Below are 13,732 nucleotides of genomic sequence, written 5' to 3'. Positions count from 1 at the left end.
ATCCAGAGGAACCTTAGACTTGGAATGAGGCCTGGAGCAGCTTAGAGCTGTCAGTAGTCCTTGCCTGTGACCGGGACTCTGCTTCCTCTTAGGGGTGTTGAACTCCTGTCTTTAGAAGTTGGGACCTGCCCCTCTTTGGTGCATCTTCTCTGATATTATCACATTAGAAGAGGCAGCTTGCGTTCACTCCTTGAGTTCTTAGGAGCACTAGGAACTAGCACAGTTTTTGTGGTTTATAAACTTAATAAATTCAGAGGTAAATTTTGCTGTCTTTAAGCTGTAGGTTTAAAGGGTAAAAATTAGATTCATCTGGAGAGTTTAAATACCATTTGTATGTCGGGGTGGGGGAGGGGGTCAGTTCCCTGGAGATTAGAGGTAAAGGTACATATTTCAGGTAGGGCCTGAGCAAATCTGTGTTGCAAACAGTTGTCTGAGTGATTCTGATATGCCTGTCTGATAGAAAGCACTTCTTTAAAAATACTGTCTTCATTGTATAAATGAAGCATTCCTGACACTCACTCTCCTCTTGTCTCTCAAGGTGAGTCAGTCACAGGTAGAGTTTTAAGGAATTACTTCCACGCCGTCACATGAGTCTGTAACCGTAAATATTCTCCTACATGAGAGTGGCTGCATAGAACTGTATTTTTTGGATTCATAGATGCATATTTTTCATGTTACTGAAATTGTGACTTATAAACGGTTTATGTATTTAAAGTGATATTGTCTTCCCACCAGGACTGTTACTAAATTAATAATGATGTATCTTTTTTTTTTAAATAAATCTATCTATCTATTTATTTATTTATTTTTGGCTGTGTTGGGTCTTTGTTACTGCGCACGGGCTTTCTGTACTTGTGGTGAGCAGGGTCTAGTCTTTGTTGCGGCGCGCGGGCTTCTCCTTGCAGTGGCTTCTCTTGTTGCGGAGCACAGGCTCTAGGCACGGGGGCTTCAGTAGTTGTGGCACGCGAGCTCAGTACTTGTGGCACATGGACTTAGTCGCTCCATGGCATGTGGGATCTTCCTGGACCAGGGCTTGAACCTGTGTCCCCTGCATTAGCAGTGAGATTCTTAACCACTGCGCCACCAGGGAAGTCCCAATAATGATGTATCTTAAAATCAACAGCATCTTTGAATTAGGGAAATAAAATATTTCATCATATAGAGTATCATAAATTTCTTATTTGGACTTTCAGGTTTCCATTTTTTTCATATTCAGTGCTGGGATCCTTGGTTTTATTTTATTTTTTTCTTTAGGCTAAGTTTCTAGAAGTGAAGCTGCTTGGTTAATATGTGTATAAATTTTAAGGCTTTTGATAATACTAAATTTCTTAAAGCTAATGTTTTTGATATTTGATGCTTTTATTTTATTTTATTTTTGTCTTACCTTTGCTAACCCTAGCTCTAATAAAATGATGAATTTGCATTCAAGATAAGAGTACTTCTCTGCCCCCAACTAATAGTTTCTTTGACGACCACTTTATTTCATCACTGCTTTGTCATGACAAGTCACCAGCTTTGGAGAGGCTGGCCATTTGTCCCTAGAGCACATACTTCCCTCTAGTATGGAGATTCTTGGTCATAATGTAGAAATCTCTCTTGTTCTTAAAATTTTGTACTTTGCACAGCTAACATACTTTTAATGGTAAAAGACTGGATGCTTCCCCCTAAGGTCAGCAGCAAGACAAAGATGGCTACTCCCACTGTTTCCATTCAACATTTTATTGAAGGTAAAATGAATAGTGCAGTTAGGCAAGAAAAAGAAATAGGAGGCATCTAGATAGAAAAGAAGAAAAGCTATCTGTCTCTATTCGCAGATGGCATGATCTTGTATATAGGAAAATCTAAGGAATCTATGCACACACAAAAATATTGGAACAAGTTAGTGAGCTGTAGGGTACAAGATAAATATACAAAAATCATTTGTATTTCTACACACTAGCAATGATCATCTGAAAATGGAATTAGGATAACAATTCTGTTTATAACAGCATCAAAAAGGAAAAAAAGGAATAGATTTAGCTAAAGTGCATATCAAAAACTATAAAACATTTTTGAAAAAAGTTAAGATATAAGTAAATGGAAAGTCGTCTCATGTTCAAGAATTGAAAGACTTAGTATTACAATGACAGGACTCTCCAAACTGATCTACAGATTCAGCGCAATCTGAATCAAAATCTCATTTGGCTTCTTTTGCAGGCATTGACAAGCTGATTCTAAAATTCATGCAACAGTGGAAGGGTCCCAGGGTAGCCAAAACAACCTAGAAAAGTAGATCAAAGTCGTAGGACTCATACTTCCCCATTTTGAAACTTCTTACAGAGCTGTAGTAATCAAGAGAATGTGGTACTGGCAGAAGGATAGGTATGTAGATCAAAGGATACAATAAACATTTATGACAAATGGATTTTCAACAAGGTACCAAGACGGTTCAATGGAGAAAGAGTAGTCTCCAACAGATGGTGCTGGGACGTTTGGACAGCATGTGGGAGAGAATGAAGTTGGACCCCTACCATAGCATACACAAACCGTCACTTAAAATGGATCATAGACCTAAATGAAGCTGAAACTGTAGGACTCCTAGAAGAAAGCATGGAAGTAAATCTTTGTGATCTTGGACACTAAGAGCCCAAGTGACAAGAGAAAAAACTTGAGTAAGTTGGACTTCATCAAAACTAAAAACTTTTGTGCATCAGAGGACAGCATCAAGAAAGTACAACGATAACCCAGAGTGGGAGAAAGTGTTTGTAACATCATATTTGTAGGTCACATATTTGACAAGCACTTGTATGCAGAATGATATAAAGGGCTCTTCCAGCTTAACAACTAAAAGATAAGTTGACCCAGTTATAAAGTGGGTGTAGGATCTGAATTAACATTTCTCCAAAGAAGATATACACATGGGCAATAAACACATGAAAATTGGTGTAATCGCTTTAGAAAACAGTTTGGCTGTTGTCAGGAAGCTAAACGTCGAGGTTACCGAATCACCCGTAATAGGCAAATCCACAGAGACGGAAGGTAGATTAGTGGTTTCCAGGGCGGGGACCGGAGGGGGAATGGGGGCTGGTTGCTCTTGGGGTTTCTTTTGGGGGTGATTAAATAAATAAATAATATGCTCTAGATGGTGGTGATAGAGGCACAGCTCTGTAAATAAACTAAACAAGTGACGTGCATGCTTTAAAAGCATTTTAAGGTATGTGAATTAATCTCAACAAAACTGTTACTAAAAAAAAAATGTGTGTTAAAGGTCCTGCTACGTGAGGGTCACCCTGCCCATCGTCAGCTGTCCTCAGGCGGTGATGGCAAATCCCTGGCACGTGCCGTGCCTGCCTTCCTCTCTCTGGGTGGGACCCACCAGCAACTGCTGTTCACGGCTTCTCTTTATGATTCCAAGAGTAGCTTTGGAATACTTCTTAAAATAGTGCTTTTAGCAGCCACTGGAAAGACACTGGCAAAGACCGGATGGGAGGCGTCATGCTGTTGCAGGAGACTGCTGATAGTGTCCTGGCGTTGGAGGATAAAGGCGGCACTGAGTGGGCCATGAGGCTAGAGGTCTGTCCTTAAGGCTGTGCTTTAGCGAAGGAGCGTAAACAGCGGGGACTGTTGAGGTTTCAGGCAGTGAATTGCTGGGGCCCATCCCTGGAGGAGGATTTTGCCACATATTTGTCAAATTTATATTGCAGAAGATACTTTGGGAACTGTGTGGAGGGATGACTTTGAGGGGAGTGAGGCTGGAGGGCGGGAGGCTGGCCCAGTAGTGATGGTGGCCGTGAGAACCAAGGGGGCCTGGGCCAGGCTCCCACATCACCGCTGAGAGTGGTCTAGGCCTCAGGCGTGCTGGGAAGCACAGTCAGCAGGTGGTGATCCGTGATGACACTGAGAGTCAGAGAGCAGTAGTGATGCTGCTTACTGGTGGTGCCTGTACCATGAACGTCAAGACTGAAGGCTACTGAGTGAGTGGAGAACTGGGCCGTGTGCACTGAGCCTGGAGCCTCACACCAGCCTTCAGGCACAACTGCTTAAAGAGGACTGCACTTCTGAACACAAGAAACATTCTCCAGAGGCCTACTTACTTTAGCCTATTGGTTAGACAGAAAAAAACCTATGTAGAGCTGATTCACTTTGCTGTACGGTAGAAACTAATACGACATTATAAATCAACTGTATTCCAATAAAAATTAATTAAAAATATATAAAACAATAAAAGCGGGATGGTGGACTTCCCTGGTGGCGCAGCGGTTAAGAATCCGCCTGCCAATGCAGGGGACACGGGTTCGAGCCCTTGTCCGGGAAGATGCCACATGCCATGGAGCAACTAAGCCCGTGCACCACAACTACTGAGCCTGCACTCTAGAGCCCACGAGCCACAACTGCTGAGCCCGCATGCCACAACTACTGAAGCCCGCACACCTAGAGCCCATGCTCTGCAACAAGAGAGGCCACCTCAATGAGAAGCCCGCGCACCACAATGAAAAGTAGCCCCCTGCTCGCTGCAACTAGAGAAAGCCCGCGCAGCAACGAAGACCCAACGCAGCCATAAGTAAATAAATTAGTTAATTAAATTAAAAATAAATAAATAAAAGCAGGGATGGCAAACCATGGGCCAAATCTGGACCTCCCTCTGTTTTGTACAGCCTGAAAGCTAAGAATGGTTTTTAAACTTTCAATGTTTGAAAAGCATCAAAAGCAGAATAATATGCTATGACATATAAAAATTATATAAAATTTAAATTTCCGTGTCAATAAACAAAGGTGTTCTTTTAATTCAAAAAAACACCAAAAACAATAAACCTGGAATAAGACATTATTGTACTTTCAGTGGAAATTCATCCAGTGTTGTGTAATTTACATGGTACGCTGGAGCATGTTTGTCATTAAAATGAAGCCTACTGAAGAGGTCTCTCTTTAATCATAGGGAACTTGACTTGAAGAATATTCTTGTATTGTGTGTCAGAAAATACATATGTAGCCTTTAAAAAAGATGGACGTTAGCCATGTGTTAGTAACAGATTTCACAATAGATTACAAGTATACAGAAGTTTTATTTTGATAGCATCAAACTCATCTATTCAGGTTTTTGCTTAACAAAATGAGAGAAAAAGAGCACTATGGCCATACCTGTGCTCTCAAATGCATTTGCATGGTAATGCATGATGTAAGGAAGTTGATGTGTAAGTGTCATATATGGGAATTGTTTTGTGTTCCTAAATGCTTTTATTCTATCAGAAAGATTTAAGTGCACGTATTGTAAGATTTTTATGTCAGTCTTTGTTAATGTGATATTTGAATGCCTGAGTGTTCTAAATATAATTCATGGGTTTATTGAAGATTAATTTCTTTTTCTTTGGGTTATTAAATATTTTCTGATGTTTAGCTTGAAGTATATATTAAGGTGTGAATTTTTTAAGTTTTCTGGGGTATAGTAAGAATTGTAAATCTTTCACTATGCATTACTATGTTCCTTTTGTAGTGTTTGTTACTTTTTGTCTTTTTTTTTCATTTATTGTATATTTTACAACTAATATAAATTGAACGAAAAAAAGTAAAGCTAAACAGTAAAAGAATTTTCCCTTTTTGTTGAAGTCCAGTTTTCTCAAATACTTTATTTTGTTTAAAGGGGTTTGTCTTGGCTGTTACTATCATGAGGGAAGCAATTGATGAATTTCGGCGTTTTCAGCGAGACAAGGAAGTGAATTCACAACTATACAGCAAGCTTACAGTAAGAGGTGAGCAAGATACTTTTAATTCAGTTTATCATTGTTTAATATAAACATATTTTAGAATTAACATAAATGTAAGAAAACGTCTTAATTTAGTTACTGAAAATAGTATTATGTGATTGTGTGTTGTCTAATTTTCTTATAATACTATAATGCATATAATTTCAGGGTAGCTTTTTATTCATTCTCTAGATGCTTGGATGTATGTGTTTATGAATATTAATATATACACAAACCCTTAAATACATGCATGCACACATACATATACATAAATATTAATAGTTTTAGAGTGTGCTGTTATAGTTTGTATATAATGCACGTGTCCTAGAGACACGTGAAGCTCAACTGGTGTGTACGCATTGTCTGTGAAGGGTAGTTATCACTTCCTCTAAGGTCTCTCTTTGCTTTATATTTTAAACACAGTCATTAAGGTCAGACATCTGGTATCTTGGCCTTGAACTATACTTAAGGAAGAGGGCTTTGAGCAGCTGAAACAAATGTCATGGTCCAAAGTGGTAACTGATGTGCGCCGATCCCCCTGCAACGTTCATTTAAGGCTTTAACCCTCGCCCAGTTTATGTTCTTGAGAGTTGTTTATTTGGTTTTTCAGTCCATTGTAGAAAAGAAGCAATGTATTAGGGAGAGAGTGGGTGAAGGTATTACAGGTAAGCGTGATGACAGTAGAAAGTGACAGTGAAAAACTAAATGGATATTCATAATGACTCAGAGCCTGTTTAAAAATGGAGAAGTTTAGAGTGGAGTTTATGTCTTCTGTTTATACATGGACATTTGTACAATGAATTATTATTATTTTTTAATTGTCCAAAAAGTGTTTTTATGCTTTATTGGAGTATTTTTCACATAACATAAAATTCATCCATTTAAAATATACAGTTCAATAGTTTTGGGTATAGTCACAGAGTTATGAAACCGTCACCACCATCTAATTTCAGAACGTTTTTAACATTCTAGAAAGAAGCTCTGAATATCTATCAGCAGGCATTTCCCATTCTTGCCGCTTCCCTATCCCACTCCAGCCCCAGGCAACTACTGATCTACTTTCTATCTCTATGGATTTGCCTGTTCTAAACATTTCATATAAATGGAGTCAGGGAGTGTGTGGCCTGTTGTCACTGTTTCCTGACACTTGGCATCATGTTTTAAAGGTGCATTCATGTTGCAGCACATACCAGTACTTAGCGTCTTGTTGCCAGGTGATATTCTACTGTATGATATATCATATGGATGGACATTTGGGTTGTTTCCACTTTTAGGCCATTATAAATAATGCTGCTGTGAACATTTGTGTACAAGTTTTGTGTGAACATTGTTTTTATTTCTTTTGTATATATACCTAGGCATGAAATTACTGGACTGCACGGTAATTCCATGTTTTTGAGGAATTGCCAAACTATTTTCGTAATTGGCTGCACCGTTTTACGTTTCCACCAGCAATGTGAGAGGGTTCCAGTTTCTCCACATCTTCAACAACACTTGTAGCCATCCTAGTGGGTGTGAAGTGGTATCTCACTGTGGCTTTGGTTTGCATTTCCCTAATGACTAATGATGTTACATGTCTTTTCATGTGCTTTCTGGCCATTAGTATATCTTCTCTGGAGAAATGTTTATTCACATTCTTTGCCTGCTTTTAAACTGAGTTATCTGTTTTAATTGTTGAGCTGTAGGAGTTCTTTCTATATTCTGGATTTAAGTCCCATGTTAGATATATGTGATTTGGAACTGTATTGTCTCATTCTATGGGTTGTATTTTTTCTTTCTTGATGGTGTCCCCTGATACACAAAAGTTTTTAATTTTCATGAGTCCGAGTTCATCTGTTTTTTTCTTTTTGTCGCTTATGTTTTGGGGTTGTATCTAAGGAACAGTTTGCCAACCCAAAGTTACAACGATTTACTTCTGTATTTTCTTCTAGGGGTTTTATAGTTTTAGCTCTTACATTCAGGTCTGTGACCCATTTTCATTTTGTATTTTGTATGTGATGTGGCTTCTCATCCTTTTGCTTGTGAACACCAAGTTGCCCCAGTATCATTTGTTGAAAAGACTGTTCTTTCTCAATTGAATTGAAAAATTAATTATTAAAAAGCTTTAATGCATAAAGTATTGGCATGGTAGAGGAAAGGTGTGTTGTAGAAAATAAGGTAAGCTTTAGCTTTGGGGAAAAGAGTCCTCAGAATGGCCAGGTAAATTAGGTGTAACTTTGGTTTGTCTATTTTGGAATACAGTATAGGTCCTGGCTTATGTTTTAAATTGTTTTGTATTGTGGAATTTGGGCTGAGCAGAGATTTGTTTCTGGGCACTAATTGTATCATTCACAAATAAATGGTGCGGTGATGTCAGCAAAAATGACAGAGTACGCAGCTCCACAAATCAAGCAGAACGTGGCAGAGCTAACTTCGTCAAAACTCTGGAAACAGTCAAACTTTACAGCATCCAGGTGATTGTTGCATCCAGGAAAAGGCCTCCTAAAAATCGTAGGAAAGCCTTTTAATATTTTCACCTGCCTTTGCTCCACCCACTCCGTGTCATGGCAGCCGCCGGGAAGACAAGCAGCAGCCATGTTCCCAGTCTGGGCTCTGGACCCGGCCCTGGAGGGCACAGAGCAGGACGAGCTTGCAAAGCTTTGTGTCTGTCTGTCTAACCTGTCTGGGGGCTACTTGAAGGACTGACCCAGTTCACTCGCCTGTCTTTCACCTAACTTGGAGTTCAGGGCAGGAAGGCTGAAAAGCTGCAGGCGTTTCTCCTTGTGTCAGACTCGGGTACAGCCGGAGTCGCCGGGCAAAGATTAGTTGGGGTTCACACACGAGAGTGTCACTTCCAGGCAGGAAAAGATGCGAGAGAATCCAAAGTGCCCCTGTTTGCTCGGGGAATTTTGAAAGCTACATTCAAGGCCAGAGCTGGATGCAAGCTCAGAAAAGGCCTGAGAAGGTCTTTTGCTTCTGACCAGTTTCTAGGCTCAGGACAGGCGGAAGTGAAGGCTGAGGCAGAGCTGTAAACAGCCGGACTAAGCGACAGGGTGCCCAGCACAGAGCCACAGTCTGCAAAGGCGGAAGAGGCTGTTCTTCCTTTCTGTCGTCTTCCCTCCCTCCTTCCCTCCCCCCTCTTTGTCACCATATGTGACAAAGAATACATGCTTCACAAAAATAGTTTAGAAAAGTCACTAAATACACATGGCTATAGCATATACCAAGCAGCAAAACAAATCCAGAAGAGGGGGGGGATAGCTCATTTCCTGGGTTACCAGATTATAATACTCAAAATGTCTAGTTTCCCACAAAAAATTACAAAGCATGCAAAGAAAGTGTAGCCTATTCACAGAAGAAATTAACAAAAACTTTCTCTGAGGAAGCCCAGACATTGAACTTACTAGACAAACACGACGTCATCCGCCTCAGATATGCTCAGGAAACTAAGGCAAACAATGGACAAATTGCTAAAAGATACCAGAATGAGATGTTAACAAATGGAGAATATCAGTAAAGGTATGTAAGTTTTAAAAAAAGAAGCAAGAAATTCTGGTGCTGAAAAGTACAATAGATGAAGAGAGAAACTCACTAGAGAGTTTCAGTAGCAGATTTGAGCTGGCAGAAGAAAGAATCAGTGAACTTGAACCTAGATCACTTGAAATTATCCAGTCTGAGGAGCAAGAAGTAGAATGAAGAAAAATAAACAGATCCTAAGAGACTTGTGGGGTAGCATCAAGTGTACTAAGGTACACGTGATGGGCATCTCAGAAGGAGAGGAGAGAGAGAGCACAGAGAGAATACTTGAAAGGATAATGGCCATTAACTCCCCGAATTTGAGAAAAGACGCAAATCTACACATTCAGGAAGTGCACTGAACCCCAGAAGGATAAATGCAGAGATCCACACTAAGACACATTACCATCAGACAGTTGAAACCCCAGGACCAAGAGCACACCCTGCAAACGGCAAGAGAGGCGGCTTAGCACATGCAGGGGGTCCTCAGTGAGGTGAGGAGCCATCTGCAGACTTCTCATCAGAAACCTTAGAGGCCAGGGGGAAGTGGGGTGATGTTTTTAAAATTGGGAAAGGAGAAACCGTCAACAGAAAATTCTATCCTAGTAAAACTGTCACTCAAAAATGAAGGCGAAATTAAGATATTCCCAGATAAATTTAGAATTAAAAATAGGGACTCAAACACAAATACACATATACCCATGTTATCACTGCACTGTATACAATTGCCAAAAGGTGGTGATGACGGTCCAGATGTCCATCAGTGGGTGGATGGATAAACAAATTATGGTCTCTTCATACATTGGGATATTGGGATATTATTTAGCTGTAACAATTACTGAAATGCTGATACATGATAGAATGTGAATGAACCCTGAAAATACTATGCTTTGTAAGAGAAGCCAGACACTAAAGGTCATATATTGTATGATGTCATTCTTTTGAAATATGCAGAAGAGGTAAGTTAATAGATGAAGAACGCAGATTGTGGTTGCCGTGGCCTGGGGGAGTAGGGAACGGCAGCTGCTTAATGGGTATGAGGTTCTTTTGTGGTGATGAACGCGTTTTGGAACTTGATAGAGTTGGTTGCACAATACTGTGAATGTACTAAGTGCCGCGAATCATTTACCTTAAAGTGGCTGACTTTATGTCATTTTCACCTAAAATAGTATAAAATGATGAGGAAGACAGACTGGTGTATGTCTTTTACAATTCTGTAATATTTGAATTCAAAATACTCTAAAAACAATTTCAGTGGTTTCATTTCAAATGCAAGTGAAAATTTACGTTTTTTTAAAAAATTGGTCCTCATTGCCTGTGATCTGAGAAATGGACATTTCCCATGTAGATAGATGTCGGTAGCGACAGCTGCTCTTTTGGACTTCCGTGTGTGTCAGAGCACTTTCCCTGTGCTCATTCACATAACCACTGCCCAGGGGTGGCTGGTGTGGTCTCCAGTGACAATGAGAAGCCTGAAACTCATGCTGAATAATTTGCCCAAAGTTGCCATCCTTCTTGGCAGAGTTCGTATTTGAACCTGGACCCTCTGACCTCAAATTCAGTGTTCTTTCAGCTGTGGCACATTGCTTTGTGGCTGGTTATTCTGATGTAAATGACTGATAAGTAAAACTTAGTATATAGAAAGTGCATGTGTATGCTTATTATTGAGTATAGTTTAAAATTTATTTTTGGAATGGCATTGATTTCTTTCTGTGATTTATTGTAGTTTGTTGTATCATTTTACAGCATGTGAACTTTTTATATTTAGAGTTCTGAAGCACATTCTTGTAGAAATACATTGAGAAAATGTTCTGTGTTGTTATTTTTTTCTTTTGAAAAGGAAAGCCACTTCCACTGTTAAATATGCTAACGACTTGAAGGTGCTGTGTTTGGAAGCAGAGAATATTTTAACTCTGGCATATGACCTTAGTGAGCACCGAATGATTTTTAGTTTGCCCTTTATTTCATTGCCTGATAAGCTGCTTTTCTTGCATGGGAATTTTGCATACCTGTTGCTGCTAGCTTCCTTCCTTTCTCTTTATGACTACTTCTGCTATTCATTGTCTCCTAGTGAACAGCACCAGAGGCAGAGGCAAGGAAGAGAAAATAACGTAGATTTTCCTACTTCCTGGCAGCTTTTGCGAAGAGTTGGAATTGTGTGGCCATTCTACTTTTGGCTTCTTGGAGACAATGCTGTTTTTTTCCCTTGTTGCTAGGGAGTCATGTATAGATTGTGTACCTTGTTTGTAATCATCCAGATGGCTAGTTCACAATTCATTTCCACAGATATTTACTAAGTACCCACTATGTGTTGGGTACCGTGATAACTTGATGAGATTCAAATATGGATAAGTCCTGAACTAAGCTTTTTAAAGAGCTCATGCAGTCAGTATTCTAGCAGATAGGATCAATTCAGAAGTCTTCGTTTATTTGTGTTTTCATCAGCTGCCAGATCTCAGCAGGGCTAAGTTATGTCAACCACTATTAGTGTATTTCCCAAATTTAAACCTAAAGCTAACATGGAACTTGATATTTAGAAATGAAACTTGAATTAATTTTGTGCTGTTGGGTCCTTCATACAGCTCGTGATGATTGTTTTCCAGTATATCTTAGTTATTTCTTTTTTATTTTTTAATAAATTTATTTATTTTTATTTATTTATTTTTGGCTGCATTGGGTCTTCGTTGCTGCACGCGGGCTTTCTCTAGTTGCGGTGGGCGAGCGGGGGCTTCTCATTGTGGTGGCTTCTCTTGTTGTGGAGCACAGGCTCTAGGCTCGCAGGCTTCAGTAGTGGCTCGTGGGCTCTAGAGCGCAGGCTCAGTAGTTGTGGTGCACGGGCTTATTTGCTCCGCGGCATGTGGGATCTTCCTGGATCAGGGATCGAACCTGTGTCCCCTGCATTGGCAGGCGGATTCTTAACCAGTGCACCACCAGGGAAGTCCCTTAGTTATTTCTTTTACTAGTTCTGGCATTTTGTCGTTTAACATGTTTTCAAGTATTCAGACATAGGAGAGAGAGAAAAATGTCTGTGACTTGAGCCTTATGTAAAGTACTTGTGTTTGCGTATTCGTGTGTGTGTGTGTGTGTGTGTGTGTGTGTGTGTGTGTGTGTTTGAGAGAATGTGAGAGAGAACATTTGCATATTTACATGTCTCTTGTGGTCCAGTTTCCTTGCCAAAAAGGAAGCTTATCTGTGCAGAGTATAGAAATTCTTTATTCCTGTGTATTTTAGCATCTTTGATTCATATTATCAACACTGTGTTGTCCCACACTTGTTAACATTCTTACTCTGTTTTTTTTTACGTTAAAAAGATTTTTATGGAATGTCGAATGAAATTTTGCCATCTTTTAGTGAAATTGACTCCATTTGTCAGTAGTAATCATTCCTTGAAAATCAAGAGATTTTAAAATCCCTTGTTAGTGCCTTTTACATATTGTCTATGCAATATGTCGCTTTCACTAAGTCATCTTTCTTGTCTGTGATCTGAGCAGCATTTTAAAATACCCTCTTCCAATGCTCATTCCAGAATATTCAGCATACACTATTGCATTTTTACTCTAAGTAACATTTATCAATCCATTACTATATGTCAGGCACAAACACTTTACATACACTCCCTCATTTGTTTGGTTCTCTGTGGCTGTATCATGGTGGACACGTATCCTCAGGACTGGATAGATAGGCAAGAGTGGATGTACATACTCATTATCTGCATAACTGGTATTTTTTCTTAGGTCACCCTAAGAGGACCTGTATGAATTCATTTCTTCATGATATTAAGCGTTTAACATTTTTTATTGCATTGTTTGGAGATTAGGGCCTGGAACCCATGAAACATAACTTTAAAAAATACTTGCTTGCACAGGGTACCTTCTCACACAGACGGGCGTTTCGTGTATGTCTGGATGCTGGTAGCATCCTCTGCTTCCCTCTAGTGACTGGTATCAGTAGTTACCTTTAATGACTGCTGGTTACCTTTAATGACTGAACTCCCAGCCACACGTTTTTTTAAATTTCCAGTTTGGTGAAAAATGCTCTCATTGTGTTTTCTTGCTATTTATCTTTTAGCACTTCACTGTTTGTTTCTTATCCTTTATGGAAGTTTATTCCGCCGTTGTTCCTATGTTCATCTTTATCTTATAATTTCTCTACTAAGATAAATTTATCACATGTGGGAAATACTTTTATCTTGCTTGATTAATTTTTTCATTTTTTTTAAGATGTAGATAAATTTATATTTTTCATGTAGGCATATCTTCTGATCCTTTTCCTTTGTGGTTTTTACCTCCATCATAGGAAGTCCATTCAATACCAATATATTATAAGTGACTATTTTATTTTATTTCTTTTAATTAAAAAAATATTTATTTTATTTATTTAGTTATGGCTGTGTTGGGTCTTCGTTGCTGTGCACAGGCTTTCTCTAGTTGTGGCGAGCGGGTCTACTCTTCGTTGCAGTGCGTGGGCTTCTCATTGCGGTGGCTTCTCTCATTGTGGAGCACGGGTTCTAGGCGCGC

The 13,732-nt window shown here is 39.4% G+C and overlaps 1 protein-coding gene across 16 annotated transcripts in view; it reads left to right on the top strand.

The window, feature by feature from the left end:
- Positions 1-13,732, top strand: part of ATP9B (ATPase phospholipid transporting 9B (putative)) — a 217,666-nt gene that overhangs the window by 31,203 nt on the left and 172,731 nt on the right. For 15 of the 16 annotated variants that reach the window (XM_049698583.1, XM_049698579.1, XM_049698578.1 and 12 more), the window contains one exon: positions 5,618-5,726. In XM_049698583.1, the coding sequence (XP_049554540.1) occupies positions 5,618-5,726 (109 nt within the window). Of the gene's footprint in view, positions 1-5,617; positions 5,727-7,082; positions 7,102-13,732 lie in introns of those variants that run through there. The other variant, XM_049698589.1, reaches the window with a different exon arrangement.

This window comes from Orcinus orca, chromosome 15 (genome assembly GCF_937001465.1).
Source record: "Orcinus orca chromosome 15, mOrcOrc1.1, whole genome shotgun sequence".
Lineage (NCBI taxonomy): Eukaryota > Metazoa > Chordata > Mammalia > Artiodactyla > Delphinidae > Orcinus > Orcinus orca.
The sequence above is the reverse complement of the archived record's forward strand: the minus strand, read 5'-3'. Positions and strand labels throughout refer to the sequence as shown.